This window comes from Ceratotherium simum, chromosome 2 (genome assembly GCF_057802395.1).
Source record: "Ceratotherium simum simum isolate JZ-2026a chromosome 2, ASM5780239v1, whole genome shotgun sequence".
Lineage (NCBI taxonomy): Eukaryota > Metazoa > Chordata > Mammalia > Perissodactyla > Rhinocerotidae > Ceratotherium > Ceratotherium simum.
Window position 1 is genome coordinate 81,305,969 of NC_141901.1, and position 21,117 is coordinate 81,327,085.

General features: G+C 32.6%; 1 protein-coding gene across 13 annotated transcripts in view; it reads right to left on the reverse strand.

Moving 5' to 3' along the window:
- ADGRL2 (adhesion G protein-coupled receptor L2) overlaps positions 1 to 21,117 on the reverse strand; it is a 272,704-nt gene that overhangs the window by 5,163 nt on the left and 246,424 nt on the right. For 8 of the 13 annotated variants that reach the window (XM_014788315.2, XM_087448439.1, XM_087448459.1 and 5 more), the window contains 9 exons: positions 19,965 to 20,138; positions 17,999 to 18,208; positions 16,865 to 17,085; positions 15,475 to 15,541; positions 7,456 to 7,547; positions 5,454 to 5,622; positions 2,684 to 2,812; positions 2,034 to 2,130; positions 197 to 325 (listed from right to left, as the gene is read on the reverse strand). In XM_014788315.2, the coding sequence (XP_014643801.2) occupies positions 197 to 325; positions 2,034 to 2,130; positions 2,684 to 2,812; positions 5,454 to 5,622; positions 7,456 to 7,547; positions 15,475 to 15,541; positions 16,865 to 17,085; positions 17,999 to 18,208; positions 19,965 to 20,138 (1,288 nt within the window). The remainder of the gene's footprint in view (positions 1 to 196; positions 326 to 2,033; positions 2,131 to 2,683; positions 2,813 to 5,453; positions 5,623 to 7,455; positions 7,548 to 15,474; positions 15,542 to 16,864; positions 17,086 to 17,998; positions 18,209 to 19,964; positions 20,139 to 21,117) is intronic. The other 5 variants (XM_087448496.1, XM_087448466.1, XM_087448502.1 and 2 more) reach the window with 2 other exon arrangements.

Sequence of the window (21,117 nt, forward strand, 5' to 3'; positions counted from 1 at the left end):
ATCATGACTGAATTTCTACTATAATATAGTGCAGTTTTAGAAGCCTGGCATGGGCAATACCATAATTCTTTTTAATTGCGATATTAAGGATATAATAATAAATATATGGCAACTTGAGTATTCTAGAAAAAGGGCAAAGATCACAGCTCTGTTTAGCAGCCAAGAAAGGTAGTCTTATTTGTAAGTATAAGCACACCTGGTGAGTTAAATACAGGAGCTGAAGGGGCATTACATACAACTGTTTCAGCGAGCAATGTGTTATAGGGGTTGTTAGTGCCGTGGGGTCGAAGAAGAGGGTTTGTTAGTAGGTAATTGCCAGTCATTCCTAAAGCAAAGAAACAGAAAAAAATACATCAGTTCTCTTATTTTAGTGTTACAGTTGCAGTAAAGTACTTTTTGTATTCATCAAGGGTAGTGGACAAGTTGGCAACGGAAACTCTGCTGAAATTTTCTGACTGTATTTGAACTACTAATTTGAAGGAGAAAGGGGAAAGGGAAGTTAAATTTCAGTAATTCACAGGTGTTTTCTAAGTCCCCCAAGTAAACACCTGCTGAGGATGACATTTGCTAATTTATACAAAATCACTGTTAAACAAAAATGGCAATTAAATGCACGGAGATCAACATTATGTTTCAAGATGTTACTGCTTAATATTAAAAACCTAACCACTGAGGCCCAGAAGAGGGAATCTCAAACTTTCAGAATTTACAGGTGTGGGATTATCCCTCGTGAAAACATCTGTGTTAATACCAATTTTGATACAAGCAGGAGGAAAAACAATTTTCACAAACAGGTAAAAAGTATGACACATGGCACAAAGCTTCTCTTAGTAAATGCAGGAGCACACATGCCGAAGGGAAAAAGAGACAGCATATAATGAATTATTAGACCATTCACAAATTCTGTGTAACAAGAATTTTCATTCTGTAATCTCATTTGCCAGGTTTCAAAAATGAATCATTGAATAATTCATTTCCTTTTTGATAGTCATCTTAACAGAATTAGGTAAAACATCAGAGCAATGGAATAAACACACATTTCACTCATTCTAATTGACAAATTACAAACCTTTCAATACTTATCAAACATATGTTTTGCATAGCTAATGTAATTTGACTAAAAATATTTTATAATTCAAGTTGGTTTTGATGCCATACGTACTCCTTTTTTAATTTTAAACCAGAATCTCATCAGAACAATGTCGACAATGAAAAATGTCTTTAATATTTCATTGTTATGAAATATAACATGTTATATTATACTACAAATTGGTACATCAAAACTGAAATCACCTGGATAAATTACCTTTCCAGGGATATATACAATAAAATACGTTTGATTTTTTCACACCAAATTGAAATTTACTAAGCTTGCATTTAGGAATACATATGTGTACAAGCACTGGTGTCCTTATCTTGCTAAATTATCTAAATTGCCAGCTTATTTTAAGTAGGAATTATATTGATTATATGTTAAATCTAAAGCTGTAATTGTAGACACATTAAAAATAGTAATTCAAATAGAAAAATTACTTTGTAAATTCTCATATATTTTAATTATTTATGAAGATTTACTATAAATGTTTTTGACACTTATTTTTTACTCTTTGAAAGAAATGTAAAAAAAGGAATTTTACAAATACTTTTTACTGCAAAATTGGCACTGTTAATTGTGAATAGTACTTATTCTAATTATATTAATGTTTTAAGAAGAAAACTTTCATAAACGTCTTAGTGAGAAAGACTAGGAAAACATTTTAATCTGTGACAAAGTATGTTCTCAGTAATTACTTTCTCTGGCCTTACTTTGTTAAATGTGGAGTTTAAAATTATACTTTTTGCATACTGAATAATGTATATCAATAAAGGATAAATTAAGGATAATAAATGAAAGATAAAGTTGACTCAACAGGTTTAAGAGCTTGTGATATAAACTCATTTGAGAGAAAAATTCAGCATTTTCTCTAGAATTATTGTAAATTGGCAAAAGGTACAAAATTTATGTTGTAACTCAAATTTTCCTAGTAACTGACCTTGATTAAGTGTTGAAGTGCTATTGATGTCACCTGAGATAAAAGAAGATTCAGATTGTTTTCTCACAGTGTCATTCCACATCCTTCTTATACGACTCTATTAATATAAAATAGCAAGACATATGTTGTTAGTTTCCCCAAGCTTACCTTATTAAAGACACACAAAGATTTACCCTAAACAATCTGTGTAGGATTATCTGTTGGCCTTCAAAAAAAAGAATGTGTGTTGATTCTGGTCTAAAACTAAGGAAGTCCATACTGCTCTATTGCTTCTCTACTAAGTGGTATTTAATCTTCCACTCTTAAAATGTTTTCTTTTATTGCCTTTTTTTAACTGGAGATAACTGATTATTCAACAAATGTTTATTGAGTGCCCACTATAAGAGCTGTGCTATATAAGCCTAGGATATCCAAATGATTATGAGACACTTCTTAAAAAAGGACACCTCTCAAAAAAGGATGTTCACACATAAAGAAACACCTTGGAGAAATACTTAAGAAGAAATTAAAACCAAAATGCTAAAAAAAAGCAAGTATTTGCTACCTAGATCATTATAATGAGGAGACAGTTAGTGCATCTGAACAGAACACGTCTCGGTAGGCTTTCTCTAAAGAAGGTTAATTAAAGATGCTGTCAAATTCTCGCTTACCTGTGTGCCAGAGGAATACCGAGCGCTCGTTCTGGTGGTTGACGCCTTCACTGAACTGTGGGGGCTCTCAGTTGGGAGGCCGCCACAGCAATATGAGTGTCTGAAGCACTTGCCATATTCTTTCCGTACCTGCATGGAATAACCAGGAGACCCAGGCATTAATATAAACATATTTGCTTCTCTCTCGCTCTCTAATTAAATGAGCAGTGGAGACACCCGAGAAGAACTGAAGTTCCTCTAACACTCTTCTGTGGAGAAAATAAATTGAACTTACAAAATCAAGTTCAACTGATTTTGACTGCTGAAATAGTAATCAGAAAAATATCTGTCCACTAGACTGGCTAGTAGGATCTTTAAAATGATATAATATGTAGAAATGCTTTATACCTTGTTATTGTTATGCAAATGTTATCAATTAATACACTAGTAATATTTTAGAAGCCTTATTTTATCTATATACTTAGCAACCCCAATTTTACATTTTCTGCTTAAAAAACAGGACCAAAAGATTACTATTTTCCCTGCTTAATTACATTTAACCACTCATAATTCAGTCATTTAATCTTTATATGCGTCATGTCCTCTTAGGTAGGTCAATACATAAACTTCTTTTACTGGATTGCATAGTTTTGTGTGCAACTTCTTTATAATGACAAGACTACTTTGGCACAAGAATAAAGAAAAAAACGTACTTTGATACATATGCCACTAATAAGGATGGACTGCTGCCTTCATTTTCTGATGTCTAGCTTTGACATTTAGTGTAGAGTGTAAGATGCCTATTCACTTCATTAGCACACAAGGGAACTATTTATGCAATTTCCATTCACATTAATGAGTTACCCATATAATTTCCCTTTTCTCCTGAAGCTTGGATATATGACTAGATAGAAGTTGTCAGGCCTAAAGCAAGTTTAAAGTAAACTTTAAAAAGTGAAGTCCAAACAATTGCTAAATAATAGGGTTCCACCTAGAGAGGTGGTACAGAAATGGGAGGAGTGGGGGAGAGCGCTAGATTCTGTGCAGCTAAATTGGCATATAAACATGTCTTGTTGTGGCTTAGATCCAGACTTTGAAATTAGAAGACTGACATGAAGGAGAAGTCGTATAAGAAATTATTTTTTCCATTAGGTTATAAAAAACACTCAAAAGTTTTTTTCTCCCCTCACAGTTCTATGCTCAGTATCTGCCTGCAAAGATCATAACTTCGACACTTATTCCTTGCAAAATTAGAGAATTAAAGTCACTAGATGACCTTTTAAATCTACATGCACTTGCATTTTTTATCCTCAACTTTATTTAATTACATCTATTAGAACAAACAACAATGGGGTTGAACTTTCAAAGATTTTCTTTGCCTAAATAAACTCACTCGAGCAGTAAGAATCATGATTTTAACTAAATCATTTTATATCATATTCTTAATAATTCGTCCTGGCACCACCCAATAGGACATTCCAAGATTAAGTAGGACATGTTCAAAAGAAGTGCAACATGATGCTTTTAAAATGTAATTGTTAATTAAAAAGCACAGCAAATCTCTTTGTTCAATTAATACACGTAACTCTACAAGGAAATAATGACTACTTCACCTTTTTCCAGCTAAGTTTACGCTTTATGTCAAAAACATTTGGCAGAAATTATGACTATACCATCATACGCGTGTACACAAAATACTCATTAACGTAAAAAATATATAAAAGCCAAAGTAATTAAAAGGTTGTACCTGTATAATATCTAGAAAATTAAAGTTCAGTGTTATTAAATAACATGATACCTCACAAAAAATTTCTGTACATTTAATGGCTATTAACTGCTCTGAAATGTGGTATAACCAAGAAAATGGCAGTCAAAATGGTATTTTATCCAAATAATACCCTCCAGTGTTGGTTTTACCTAATGCCTATATTGCTGTGAATGTACATTATCTGTCAGTATTGCACATTCCTCTGTCATTATCTCAAAATTATAGCTTATTCAAAAGTGATGGAAGTAACAACACTATCATCTTGTCAGGACTGAAAACATAATAGTTTTCACTTTCGCAATTCTATTTCTTTGTTCAATTTAGTGACCAACTAGTAATAACAGAATAAAAAGACTACATTAGATACGTAGACAGGCAAAGGATGATACCTACCGAAAAGCATGGAAATTTTAAACTTAAATGGCAGCTAAGCTATTCTCTTAGGTTTATATCTTCCTGCAATAGATTAAAGTTTTTCATCTTCAACTTTAATTTTTGAATCATTTTTGCTGACTCCACTTAACATAAAATCAGGACAAAATAATAAGATGTGAGATATTAAATTATTGGGTTTTAGATCTTTCCAAATTACTCAAAAGACAATATTAATATTAATTTTTTGTATATCTGGTGCTTTTAAAATTAAGGCCATTTATCCTTATACTCAATTTCATTTTGAACTACCACATTCCCTTTAGAGAGCAAAGGATGAGTTTAACCTTTTCTTTACCTTGTATACCCTTCGCACAAAGGATTTTTGTAGACCCCACCAGCAAAGAGGAAATCTTAATATGAGTAGCTAGTTCATAACACTCCCAAATTGTGATCCAAAAGATGATTGGTAATGACATATTTTATATGCGAAGCCTTAATTTCATTACGTTTATGTATTACAATTAATTCACGACTAAAAATATGATGTTATTTAATAATACGCCAGTTGCAAAATCTTAAAATCTTCTGTATTCTGTTATTTTCAAATCAAAGGACAAGCAAGCAGAGCCCCGAGGTGTTTCCACTTACTTTCTTTTGGAGAGCACAGTGAAAGATGAAAATGAACACTCCCTGGAAAGCATTAAAGATGGTGAAGAGATAGGCCATCACAATCGTCTCCTCATTAATAAAAAGCAACCCAAATGACCAGGTTAGGCCAAGAAGACATAGGAGAGCGAAAGCACCAAGCACCCAAGACCTGAAAAAATAAAGTGAATTTTATTAACAGGTTCAGTGAGAGAACAACACACATCACACTTAAATAGTAACATATCAGTAGTAGCAGTTGACTTGCTCTATGTTCACATTCAAATTCAACAGCGTTTTGGCTTTAACCTTTCATTGATTAAAGAGAGAACAATAGCATTTAGTACTGCAGCCTCCAGTGAAAACAGCAACAGCAGGTATGACCTTTTCTGACTCCAGAATGAACAAGGTATCAAAACTATATTAAAATACAAGGTGTAAAACATCTCCCATGACTTTACTGTCTTTTATGTGCATTTCGGTAAAGGAAATTAAGGAGTCCTTAATTAGTTTACTCCTGTATTTTTATTCCTGTGGTGCACTCATGACACTGAATAATGTGACACATACAGAAAGGTTAAATGGCAGATAATCACTTAACGCCTAAACTTCAGATTCTAATAAACTAATCTTAGGTGAACCTAAGGTTTTATAACTAAAGCATGAAGAAGCCTAGCTGAAATGGGACAAAAACATGAGAACAACTTCAAAACAAAATAATTTTGGAGAGATTTCATCATGAATAGCTTAAGGAGAAAAGAACTGTAGAAAATAGGACGGAATGAGAAGGATTTAAAAGTCAGTGCATTCCATGTCTAACTAATGATCTTACTTGATAAATGGCTTATTATCTTCATAGCTAGAAAGCATTATAAGCAGAAAAGAGAAACAAAATTATTAGACAGAATTAAAATAGAAAGTAATAAGAAAGCATTTATATATTTTATAAATTAGTCAAAATTAAGAAAGTCAAAATGCAGAGGCAAGCAATTAAAAAATAAAGGCATATTATAGTTTAAAATACTATAGCAAATTAGATATTCCAAAATAATTATAAAAATTAAGGGCAATTCATGATATTGACGGATTTGTAAAAAATATAAATCATGCCATAAATTTGTTATTGTAGGGTTCTACCTTACCCAGGTAAGTCCGTATTATAGTAGCCATCACAAACACGGTAATTACTGGTGTAGATGAGAAGACAGAAAGAGGAAAAGGAAGAAAAGAGAGAGATGCTAAAGATTAGCTCTCTCTCTCACCATGCAACATGCAATGAAGCTGGCACTAACCTATCTAAAACATCTAATTTTTTAAAAAATTACCCTTACTATAGATCTGCCATTTTTTTACATTAAAGAAAATACTTTTCACAATCCCATAATAACCAACTTGAATACCTCCTCAAATTTTAAATTAACTCATATTTAAAAGATAACTCTGAAAATGCTTCCATAAGATGACTTAATGAATCAACAGCTATCAATTTTTTGTTAATTAGATAGCATTTCTCCGTTGATAAGATACTGCAGTTTTTATTCAACATTGAAATAAAATAAACAACTATTTAATTATCATGAAAACAACCGATAATCTCCAAGTTAACAATAGTAATAGAGTAAATTCTCTGAGGAAAACAGGATTAGAAGTAGAAACTGCTCAGAATCCTTAAATCAAAAAAGTCATTTAACAAAACAAACAATATAATCATATCAGCCATGCAAACAGAAACATCATTTTGAACTGCATTTTAAATTCAAATGAAATTGCTACAGTGATATGGAATTTCCACAAAGCCACTGAAATAATTTCTTGGCTCTAGATCAACACAGAAGTTATTTAATTTTTGACCAATGTCTGTGACATGGTAACAGACTCAACCCGAATCAGTAATACTTCATTCTGAATAATTTCTACAGTTGATAGAAGGCATTCATGTATTCCTTGTGGAGAATATCTTTCACTTAGTTTGTCAAGCACTAAAATTAAAATACGAAATACTTACTTAATGTTTTCCAACCTGCTAGAATCTGGTTTCAAAGTGTTTGAGTGCTTCACCATTTTGCACAATGTGATCACCAGGAAGATAATATTTAGCTGTTATAACAAATAAAGAAGAAATTAGACCACTATGACCAAAGATTGAAAAATGAATAACTTTTTGCAAATATATTTAATGAGTTAACGCAGTTAAACATCAAGGATGTGAGTATGTGGTAAACACTGATTCAATTTTAGTTTGCGTATGCAATGATCAAATTGAGTCTAAATAAGAAATACTTGGGCTATGTATGATCAATTGTTTAATAGCTCATTTGACATGAAATTGCAACCTCATTAAATCGGTATCAAGGGGTGATGATTAAATAAATTAGAAAACCTAAATTAGTTTCTTTAGCTAGAGGTACTCCAGGGCCTAAAAGCCATCTATTGGAAACACTGAAGCGCTTTGCTTAGAAGTGGCATTTACATTATGTGGCTTGTAAGGGAAGGACTGCTGGACTGGGGACCCTAAGACTTAGCTGAGATTCTAGCTCTTGGTTTTGACTGATTAAATGAGGATAACAACATTTGCACCTTGTATTTGCAAGGTAATTGTGAGAATCAAATGAAATAAAACATAAAAAAATGTTCGTTAGTTATATAAAGATAAACTTTTAAATATATATATATTTGCTATTTAACTGTTAAAAGCCGTCAGTTCTCTTTCCCTTATGTCTCTATATTGTACGGAAGTAGGTAAATTCTGAAGAAAGGCTGTTTTGGGTCCCTCCAAACATTCAGCAGTGCGAAGAATCTGGGTGCAAACAAAAGTAAACTGGTCAAGTGATGGGACCTGCCGCAGGGAAGGTTTGGGAGGTGGACAGGAGTGAATTCAGAAGAGAAGAGCTGTGTTTTGACTCAGGAGAGATGAGGGTTTGTAACTGGCATTTGGTTCTACAGAAACCTGCAGAATGCCAGACGGAGGGAAGGCAGTTCCATTTTTATGTTCTAAAAAATAGAACTAAGCTAGACTGCTCCTGGATATTTCTGACATTTTATTTACTTCAGATTATTACTTTAAAAAAGACAAAACAAAGTTCTTTTGTGAGCTTTGTGTGATTTAGAGAGTGCAAGCCCAAATGGTATATTCAGACAAGGACCCACTGTAAGAGGGGACAAAAGCAATTCCTCAGTGGTAAATAATCAACATAGCTTTGTTACAGTAACATGATCACTTTTACTGAATCAATACCATTGGATAAAACGATAGCGTTGTTTTACTCATTCATCACTACTTCTGATTTTTAATTACGAAACATGATATAGGACAATAAATAAAATTTCCAAGTCCTTCCTTATGATGAGTTTAGGAAAAGAGTGAAGGCTTTAATTTAAGCTGTATACCACTCATTTTGTCTACTGTGCCTTATTATTTCTCTTAGATGTAGAATTTCCTGTCTAGGGATAAAATGAGGTTCATGGGCATAATTTGCAAGTGTTGGCAGACAGCATTCTATTGTTTGAGGACAAAAGAAGTTCTTTGTTTAAAAATGTACTTAAAATTAATTTCTTAAAATACATTTCTAGAGAAAAGGTAAATAAATCTGCAGAAACATTTTTCTAGGTTTATATCCTGAAGATTATTCCAGTTGGTCACAATATAAATAAATGCTTACATTTTCAAGGATATTACAATATGATGCATTTCATTCAACGCATCTTGACTGATCTCACTGCTCCACACAAGAATGTGCTTATTGTATTGTGGGGAAGTAGGACATAATTTCTGCCTTTGAGAAATTAGTGAGATCCTTCTGGTGGTATAGTAAATATTTGATCTGGGTTTTAAAGAATCATCTCTAATTTTTTTAAGAAAGGCAAAATTGACATTGTTCTTATTTTTATTTTATGCTACAGTAAGCCTTACTAGTAAAATTAAGGAATGGTTAAAACAAGAATTCTAAATATCCTAAAAACCAACAAATAAATCAAAACCCATGTAAACAGACAAACTGACTACAACCCTTAGGAAAGAAAAGCTGCTTTATAGGTTCAGAGTTAAAATCCTTTAAACCTATCAAGTCTTCTTTTTCAATGTCCTAATAAAACCATTTATTTCTTTTATTCCAAACTTCTGGACCTAGGCTTGTTTCCTGTCTCCCTCCCCCTTTTCTTAAAAGATTTCCTGAAGCATACAGGGACACAATTTGGTGTTCATTATTTTCTTAGCATATTAATCATCCCCTCAGGAGTAAAACAATAGTAGTAGTAGTAGTACATTCCAAGAAGGAAAAAAGTTATAATCCACTACAATGTACAAACTACAAGAAAATAAAGAATGTGAATGTGAAAAAAATGTGGATGTATAAAGTATTATGCTACGAAAAGAAAATGAGTAGAAAATGTGAAATCTTAGAGGTGAACATATCCAAACATATTTTTCAATGAAGAAAATTAGATACAAGCAGTTATTTAAGAACTAACACATTTTCCAATAAAACTGAAATGAAAATGAAACCTACCTATATAAAAATAGAAATAAGGCTTAAATATGATACAAAGACATTTCTTTCTGTTAAGACTGAGGACTAACCAAGTTGAATGTGCCATAGAAAACTTATCTCATTTAATTCTTAAAAAACAGACTGTTAGATGCATCTTCCCTTTTCCCCTCACCCTACTGAGGGGTTTTTAACATGATGTATGTGTTTAGTGTTTCTTTCCAGTTACATACAAGTTCAGAAAATTACAGGAAAAAACCCCAACAACAACCTATTATCTCATCTCCAGAGGTAGCAAGCAGCACTTGGATAGCCATTTTACAAATCTGAGATGTTAAGTCTCTTGCCAAAGATTACTTAGCTATACAATGGCAGTGCTGAGATTCACTATACTGTCTGGCTCCACAGCTCACAGTCTTTCCAAATAAAATTAACCAATTTATTCTGGGTGAGAAAATTACGAGTCTTCTAACAAAACAAAGATATACTAGTTTGACATTAAAAAAAAGGTTTTACTTCTATGAAGAGTAACCCAATTTAGAAACCATGCAGAGATGATAAACGAGTTGAAGATAAATAATAAATTACTATAAAAAATACAGCCTCAAAGAAATTCTGAACAACATAGGAGGTGTGCTCTTCAGATGACTTCTACCTGATGGACTTGTCAGAATAACTCATTCTCCAGTTCCTTCGTAAAACACTACCATCCCATAATTAGCATACGGCTCAAATACCCACACACTTCTACTCCCCCTAGCCAAACTGTCTGTTTAACAACAGTTGGTTGCGTTTTCTCAAACCTGTTTGTGTTAATTATACTCACACTGGTAAATATCACACAAACCCATAAAACTCCAGAGCAAAAAAAAGCTGTTGTTTCTAACATACTTAAATGTTTCCAAAAGACATTTTAAGAGTGAGTCTCTGTTTCTAACATACTTAAATGTTTCCAAAAGACATTTTGAAAGTGAGTCTCTTTAAAAACAACTAAAAATACTAGAAAAATAATCACAAAACCACAGGATTTTTGCACTCAGATTGTTTCACAAATGTCTGTGAATTTTCCAATTTAAAGAAATTAAAATCATAAAATTTAAAATAAAAATCATAGCCAATGCACTAATATTTAGGTTGCCAAGAAATTTATAGTTAAATCCAACACTCATTTAGCCTTTGAAATATGACAAAGATATACAAATAATGAGGCAATGGTATCTTTAATAAAACAAAATACCATCATTTTAAGACAAAGTAATATGAAAAAAGGCATGCAAGACATATTGGGCATCTTAAGAGGGCAAAAAAAAAGTTAAATGTAAGATATTTTTCTCCTCCTCAATTCCACATTAAAAAAAAAAATTTCACTAATATATATTAGTTACTAGTCTTATTAGAGAAATGAAAAGATATATATATCATTTAGATATTGAACATTTTAATATGTTATCACCAACATGTATGACAGTGAAATATTTTTGGAATTAAATAGAACATATACTGAACTATAAACAAATTCTTTAAAATGTGGTTTTAGAGTTCTCTTATTTTCTCCAATGGTTAAAAAATGTAAAGGCTAATTTTTAGTTTCATAGAATAAATATTGTTGCTATGCTCTTCTTCGAGAGGTAATACATTCTGATAAGAGTCATGATTTTGTAGAGTAATATATTTCAATAGATTGTTTTTCCCCTCTCTCTCCTACTCCTTTCTTGTTCTCTTAGAATATAACTACGGGAATCAGTACAAGAAATAGAGAGGCAAACAGAAACCTCTTTGCTTAAATCTATCATCCAAAATAGTTACTTGAAGATGAAAAACGTTAGTTTCAAATGAAGTACTGGTTGCAAATCTGAGTTCTTCCTTCTTTGCATCTTTCTCCTGATATAAATGGTTCTTTCCAGCCATATACGTCTGTGCTTCTTTTTTTTCCTGGTTAGAGTAAGTGATTTCTTTCTCCTCACTTTTATTTCTTCCCAATTTATTCTCCTGCCTTTGATATGCATTTAAAAACTAAAGAAATCACAACCATCAAACACGGAATTTTCCCTATTTCTCACTGGAAGGCAGACAAAAAGACAGGGAGAGGAAAATGTCTCCACCATCCTTCTCCCTGCAATTCCAATGTAGCCACTTTCTGTTCACTTGTTCTTTATTTTTTCTTTCCAACATAAATACTACTAAGTTTAAACACAGTATTTTGGGATAGGTCAAAAGGTGCTCTGTATCAGTAAGACAGGAAAAAGACAGAGTTACTGCTATGTACACAAAGATTTGTTTAAACCTGGTTAAGTACATGTCATTACTCAATCATTCACATAGAAGCCCCTAGTCAGGACAAGTTAATATGACTGTGTTACATATTGTATGTCAACTCACCAGCCTAAATGCCCATACCGATGATTAATTTTGGAGATAAGGCAACTTATCCAGGAATTAATCAGATTTTAACTCTGTTCTGTGTACACACAGGTAAATAGGTAGATGGGTATCTCAATAGAATTCTATGTGAAAGAGTGAGAGCAAATTCAGAAGAGAACAATTTTCTTAGCTAAAAAGAGTAAATTGCCAAACGGAGCCTTTTTTCTCCTCCGATGACAAAAAATACTCTTTTACCTATCCCAAAATAATAATTTCATAAATTATTGTTTAAATAATCTGCCGGTACAATTTGCTGATAAAATTCATTGCTACTTAATGACATGGCATAGCTAATCATCACCCACACTGACATGAAAATACAACATTTAAAAAAGGAAAAAGATACCACGGATTATAAAAGCGCCCAGTTTATTTTATAGTCATCAACCTGCTCAACTGAATCACATCCGTCTGAGCTCAGCAGCTTAAAATTCATTCCACAGCTTGCAGTGCTGACATGGATATGATAAGACAGAAGAACAGAAACACCACTCTGAAGTAACCTAACCGAACTGCACGTGTTCTGACCCTTTTTGTCCTCCCTGGAGCTTTTGCTACCTGGCAAATGCAACTCTACAACTGCACTTGTATCTCCAGATCTTTGCTGTCAGCCAAGCAGAAACCTATTTCTCCCTGGGACTCGCAGCCAGAGAGGTGTTCTCTGAAGAAGACTTCTAAACGAGTGTGCGAGCTGAACTCTTACTGAACTGAATTAATTATTAACGATGCAGATGGAGCTGTCCAAATGATAAGAACAGCTCCTGACGTGTCATGATCCAAGCTTTCATTAAACCATTTCAAGCATACTAATGGTTTCCCACTGCTCATTACTTACAAGCACTTTTCTCATAGATACAATAACTCTAGTGCCTGTAGGCAAGACATTCTATAGAAATACACAAGTAGGAAGTTCTATCTTCCACAGCACGTTATTTTTCTTCATAGGACATTATTAAAAATGTATACTTATTTAATACTACTCAGTTACATACTTTCAATTCATAAAAGTTGGAAATGCAAAACTATACTTTCTAGAAATATCAATAGGTAATTTTTGTTATGAGTACTCCTTAAAAGGGTGTATACAAAATAATTTATATTAAGATTTGTGTTTGAATTGACTTCTAAATGTCCTATATCACCAGAAGGATATATGTAGGTAAATATATTAATATTCAACAAACGTGCTGTACAATCATATCATATCTCAATTGTGGTTACAGGCAAGATAATGTTTTACATTCTTATCCCACTCTTTGTCTCTCAGTGTTGGGATGATTAGAGGGCAAAGCAATTGCAGGAGAAGAAATTACACTCAGGATCTGCACTGTGATTGCTACCTGCTGTTTTGTTTTGTTTTGTTTTAAGCTGGGAACACTGTCTCCAAAAGCCCTTCACATCTCAACCTAAATGATTTGGTAGAGGAGAATAATGACAAGACTAATAAATAATAGTAGGAAATAGTAGGCTCTCACTGTAAATGGGCAATATAATATAATGTCCTTTTCCTCTTGTCTTACTGGAAGCTGAGTATATGTGAACATTAACTCCTTTTGCCAAGTAAAATGATTTTTTAATACTCTAAAGTCAGTATTTATCTTCAGAGACTATAAATAGAAAATAAAACTGCAGTACAACAGAAGTAAACCCCTAATACTTTTATAGACCAAATATCCCTGAAACGGTCTCTATAATTTTCAAAGTATCAATATGTTTGGCCAAACGCTCAGAAGAAAAACAAGGAGCCCGTGTCTTTAAGGATCATACCTCTTCAGGCTAGCCCTTTGTCATTTAATTCACATAGGCTTGGGCTGTGTTAACATAAGTAAACCAAGACCAAAAACTAGGGCAATCATCTGGATTGAATAATTTTGATGAGAAATCAGCTTTCCTACGAACACTTGAGAATGTTTCACTGGTTTGATTCATATAGGGATTCATCTCAAATTTTCATTTTGCTTTGTATAAATAGGTGTATACAATAATCCATTTTAATATCAAAAGTATATATACTTGAAGTAGTTTTAAGTTTCCTTGAACTACTAAAATTTTGTCTCAATTTCATGAAACACTAGTTAACCACAGAAATATCCTACTAAGCTCATTTGGGCCACTTAAAAAAAAAATCCTTAAAATAGAAATAAAAAGATATAGGCAATATTTAAACTTTTTTATGTTTCCTTTCAATCTTATAACAGTCTGTATTCCTGATAGCATAATGGTAAAACTGAATGAAAAATTTTAAATACTGAAACCAAATATTTTAGCTATATCCTTTTATTTCAACTATATTTCCAATATTTGACTAACGATAATGTAATAAGTTAAAAAATACCTTAAGGTCACTATGCTTAACTTGTATCAAATTTATTTTAAAATAAAATTTCTTAAAAACGAGTATTTTTATTTGGTATTTTAAGTCTTAAAGCAATTTTATTTCTAATAAGTTTAAAATTGATTTAATATTCATTTATTAATCTAAGCTTAAAAAAATCTTTTTGAGCCCTAAAAACGATTTAGGGTCTGGAAATTTACTTTAAAGTACTAAATTACTATGTGGAAATGAAGATAAATATTAAGCGAACGTTCTTTCACTTCTATAAAACATTCATTTAATTCATAAATGCTATACGGGGTTGGTACAGGGCTATTAGTACAGATTTTAGAGACATAACTCACTGAATTAAAACTCCTAGCAAAAAACACCACTACTCAAATATAAAATATGCTATACATACCAGTTATTCCTTTCTAATTATCAAACTAGTTTCAAATCATGCAATCTTAACATGGCTTTTATATAAGTATATTTTTTGATTATGCCATGATATTTTAGCAAACTAAATTAGAAATGAGAAAAAGTACTGTTTAGAGGAAAAAAGATTTTCAGAAATAGTACTAATTAGCAAGTATATAAACTCTCAATAATGGTATAATATTTAAAATATACCACATAATTTTATCCCATAAGCTAGACATGTATAAGTCTTTGAATGCATAGATAAATTAACAATAAAACGAATTATCCCTGTTTGAATATATCAAATTATCTGTTTCATTGTTAGTTTGCTAACTAAAAATGAAGCAAGCTAAAGCTAAAGGGAAAATAGTCAGCTTACCAGAATAATGAAGGTAACAGGTCCAATGAAACTCCATATAAAATAATTATCAACATGAAGCCAGCAACTATTATGAAAAGAAAAGAATATGCATTAAGTAGCTTCAATGGATCTTCAACATCACAAAGAAAACAGAAATTTTAAAATCGATCAAACAAAATTATCTTTACATTTGCCTTTGAAAATTCATTTATTGTGGGCAAGAACAATTTTAATAATCCTGAGTTGGCTTTGATTTAAAGAGCAGTAATTTATTTACTTCAACCTACTGTGTTTCATTTCAGGTTTTAAATTTGATAAAGGCATATATAATTACGCTTGTATGGGGAAAACAATAAACCCACCACATTGCAATCCCTAACTTTTAAGATCTCCCACTTTACTAAGAAAAACTCAAAACTCAATATTCCAAATTGTCTCATCATTTTAAAGTTCTTATCTTCAAAAGTTGCCTTTCAGATCTATATCTGAGCTAGTGTTTAACCCTACAGAACATAACAGACAACAAAAGTGTTCAGATGTTATGTTTGCTGCAAAACAGAATAGCATAAATATAACATCTCAAGGGAAAGGATGAAACCAGAAAAAAAATCAAACCACAGACCTCATACAGTATTAGAGTAAATGATGCATAAACTTATTAAGACAGATTTTACTTAGTGGTTCATTTTTCATATAACACTGAATCCCCACAGAATTTCTTTTATTTGTCTTTCATCGTCTGTACAGTCAGAAAGCTTTCTTTAGTCCAAAGAATCTTTATATAACTAATTTTATCAAAGGAAAAAATAAACAGAATTGGAAAGCAAATTCATGCCTCTAGCAAATAAAATCCTTAGAAATATGGCTATGTCTACCTTCTGTCATTTTCCATAAATACTTATATTTTTATAAATGAAAGACAGTGACTTATTTTAATCCTTTCAAACTGCCTGATAAAATATTATCAAAGTAAAACATACGGGATGGAATGTGCTACTGTCACAATTTAGAATGAGAGTTAGCTAGAGGGTCGGCTGCACAAAGAGAGCTAATGAAGCATTAGCTTAAAACTGAGTAGTTAAACCTGTCAGATGCCTTAAGTTCAGAAGAATTTTTACTTAATATCTTTCTAAGGCCAAAAAGTTATTTACTTTTCCAATTTGTTTCAGGTCAATCTTTTGTGTTAAAAAGAAAGTCCATAATTTAGAATCTGCCTCGCCAGAGTACAAATCCTCTGAACCTAGAAAATTACAAAAGACTTGATTGTAATTTGTGCACGGCATGCCCATTCTCTTACCAATAAAGCTTTCAGATGCTATTTTAATCTGTCAGGGACCCTCACTGACAGCTAACAGGCTTTAAAAAATTATTCACTTGAAAAACACTCAGGTCGCTTGCAATTACTTACGCTTTTTCTGTTCCATAGCTCTTATAGTCGATAGCAGCGGAAACTCCAACCACTGTGGCAGGAAACAAGTAACCAGCAACATAGTAATATTTCTTCCTCGAATATTCACTTTCAAAAACTTCAACTAACATTAGATAGAGCTGCACACCTTCTAGGCACATCCAAGCAAAAGCAGCCAAAAAGAAAAAGTGTAGAAGTCCTGCAAATATTGGGCATGCAATCTATACAAGAAAGAACAAAAACACAAAAGAGAACACATGAATACAAACAGGCCACCCCAAAAGTGTAAAATATTGCTCACTGTTGTCTTTAAAATACATCATTATTCAGAGTAAACTGCTGCTTCTTTACAAAATTTTTTTCATAAAAGAACACTGTCAAATTTGAAGAGCTGAATGCTTAGAGAGTATAATGCCAGGTATGCTAGAAATTTCATCAGTAAAAGACATTACTATTTTTAGTGAAATTAAGTGCAAATCAGAAAACATATCTTAATTTCTCTTCTAGAACTATACCATTATTAAATCTCAGTATTCTACTTGTAGATGCTTTGCTTCATAAGTCTTTAGAACAGTTGTTTCCCAATATATTATTTCTATTTTCTCTATAACAGAATTTTAAAATTTTGCTTTAATGACAAATAGCCTGGCTCTAATTACCTAACATTATTTTTCCTGTCATATGCGGAGCATTCTCAAATTCATCCCAATGCAGATGAATATACGGTGAAGTACTGTTTGTTAAGCTCTGTTTCTGACATGGAGACCTCATGATGATGAAAAAATTGTTTGGAATATGAAGAAATGATCACCGGGCAGAATGACCATGTAAGCGAAATGAAAATTATAAAAACAGGATCTTTTCATTTCAGTATCCCCAGCATTCTTCTATTCAAATTACATGTCTTAATGACAAACCCCAAAAATGCAACTGTACCTTAATACAAGAAATGAATTAACTCATAATAGTCTTAATGATTGGGCTGTCTTTTAATATATTACAAATTATCCTCTAATATTGCCATGTTAATTATATTAAGTTACCAGGTCAAACACTGGTATCATCCTGTGTGGATTCACACCTGTTATAATAATTTTCAGAGATCCAAGGTCAATAAACTGAAGGAGTGCTTACCACGTATTTTGTCTTATCAATGCCTATTAGGAAAATAAATTCAGCAATGAAAAGGTTGATACAAAGGTTCTTGTGAATAGTATTACGGTCACTCTGTAGACCACGGAAAAAGCAGAAGGTGAAGATGCAAATAGCCAGGCAAACCAGGGAAATGACAATTCCCACCCAGGTGATGACTGTAAGGAGTAATTCATGAACTCCATCTTTGTACTGAAAATAAAAAATATGAGGAACATTAGTATTCCTGAATTACATCAACTAAAGGTAAGATTGCTTTCACATATGATAGCTCATCTTTTAATACTAAGCTCTCTGAGTATTATTAATGTGTGTTCAAGCAGGGCTCAGTACAAAAAGAAATTTTGATCATATAACCGAGTTCAATATTATCTTGCTAACTTTTATATCCAAAATATGACCTAAGAAAGTGGAATATTTCACCTAGAAAATAATGCAAGAGCCCAATTATTTCAAAATAATGATTGAAATAATAACCTACATAAACATATAGAAAATATTTATATAACAGAATAAAGAATACTTAGTTATGATTTCACAAAATGACATTTTACTGACTTTCCAGGCTAACACATACGTCAAGTTTTAATTTTCTTCTTGAGTTTTTTTATACTATACAGTTATGCATCGCTTAACGACAGGGATGTGTTCTGAGAAATAAGTTGTCAGGCAATTTCTTCATGGCGTGAACATCAGAGAGTGTACTGAAGGGGAACAAAATTTGCCACTCCAAAATGTGTCTCTTTAACAGGAGGATTATTTTAGGCTGAATATTTTTAAGAAACAGAAGACTCAGAAAGTTTTTCTTGTTATCTCCCTCTTATCTGCCTAAAAGAATTCAGATTAAAAAACCTGTCTCAGGAAGCTAGCTAACACCTTAGCATTGCATGAACTAGGTCCTAGACAGGGAGGGACCTAGAAAAGCCTGTTGTGGGGCTCCCCTCTGTGTTCTTCTGTTTCTGTGTGGCCAAGCAAACACTGGTTTTCCAAACCTTTGCTCCTTCTCACCTACCTGTGAATTGCCTTCTTTCCGTTTGAAGTCCCTGACTCTCCCCACCACCAACATGCTCTTTTGTCTTCAGCTGAGGATAGTATTTAGGGTGAGGGCTTCAGCTATTTTGGCAAGTTACTCTGTTTTCCTGGGTTTCTCCCATGTATACATGTTATTAAACTTTTGTTTTTCTCCTATTAATCCGTCTTATGTCAGTTTAATTCTTAGACTAGCCAGAAGAACCTAGATGGGTAGAGGAAAATTTCTTCCTCCCCTACAGTACTTACACAAACCTAGATGGTATAGCCTACTACACACCTAGGCTATATGGTACTAATCTTAAAGGACTATTGTCATAAATGTGGTCTATTGTTGACTGAAATGTCATTATATGGTGTATGACTGTATTTATACACTAAGAAGCAAGTACACAATAGATCTCAGAGTTTTCATGCTTTATTTCTTAAAATATTTTTATCTCCTGGCTATCATTCTCTTAATCACAAGAAAGAATACTAAGAAACATTCCAGAAGCTATTCTGACCTTTCGAAATCTGCAGTTTTGCACAGTATGCAAAATGGTTAGAAAACTTAAAGCAAAAGTTATAAAATGAAAGTCAAACATTCAAGACGGGGAGGCCATGTTAAATTTGAGAGCCCTCTGTCCCTTTTGTATGACCTATTGTTCATTTTTAAAATCCCGACTGCCTCTGCCAAACACCTGTCCAAAGGAGAAAAACTCAGAAAAAGTCTGTAAAGCACATGATTTTGAGAAGTAAGAATAAATACAGTGCCAAAACTTCCTAAGAAATACGGACAGTGTAGAAACAATTAGAAATCCACATTACTTTGTTTGCCTTTTAGTTACAATAAGCACCCAATGAAGGGACTGTTACACAAGCTGTTTTGAATCTCCGAGGTTTTTCTCTGCTACTAATTAGAAGTGCAAATACTTACTGCAATTTCCCTGTGGGCCATGAGAATTGCAAAATTGGTTAGGTGGCTGCATGCACACGTTGTACGCGTTTTATTAGTGTCAACCAGCTTGCAGCCCTGGGTAGACCAATATCCCATCATAGTTCTCTCTGAGTAGTTCCAGAAGGAGCAGTTTGCATTGAAATAATTGTCAGGCTGGGAAATAAAATGACAAGATGAAATTAGGATTTTACACTCTAAGATGGCAATAGCAATTGTTTAATATGTGTAAAAGGTAATTTAGATTAAACTTTGCATGTTTCGGACTATAAAGTTTTTCATCAGCAAAATTGTAGACTATGTTATACAAGGCAGATATCTAACTTAAAAGGGGCTTTATAGTCCGAAACACTCTAAAGTGTACTCTAAATTACCAAAGACCCATTTTACACAATTACAATTTCCGTCTTATGATTTTACATACTGATGGTACATTAAAATCTTTTTTTTTTTATTTTCTGACAAAATTAGAGCCATGAATTTGTTCTGAGAAACTTCTATAGAGACCAAGTGTTTTAAAATCCATTTTCCGTTTGGGGCCCATCGTTGTTCTAAGTGACATGTTAGTGACCTCAAAGTTCTTAAAAGAGTCAATGAACTGCAGCGGATATAAGAAGAGAACAGCTGCACACATTTATTTTTCTTTGCCAATTCTGGAGATTCACTGGGCTATCTGGGGTCACTTATTCACTCTACTTATAACAACAGCCAAAATTCTGCAGACAATCTTCCAACACAGTGTAATTATTTAACTACCAAGTTGCATTCCAAGACACAGCAGAGGACTCACATCTCTTCAATGCTAGATTTTTAAAAACACAATGCTTGATAACAATTGCGTCAAATATGACCAGTAAAACAAAACAAAACAAAAAATCTGCCACACTAAAAAGGCACAGAGTCTTAACAGTTAAAACTGGGCTATCCTGCTGCTAAGGTAAGAGTTAATTTTCATTCTAAAACAAATTACAGTCATTTACATTTTCCTGTTGATTACTGAATTAGCTTTCATTAAGAATACACTTAAGTTCTAATAATCACTGAACCAGGCTCATTTAATTTTATGTTCACAGATTTAAATAAACTTGTGTCTCTGACCCAGCCCAACATTTGAAATTCAAATGGAAAGGTCTTT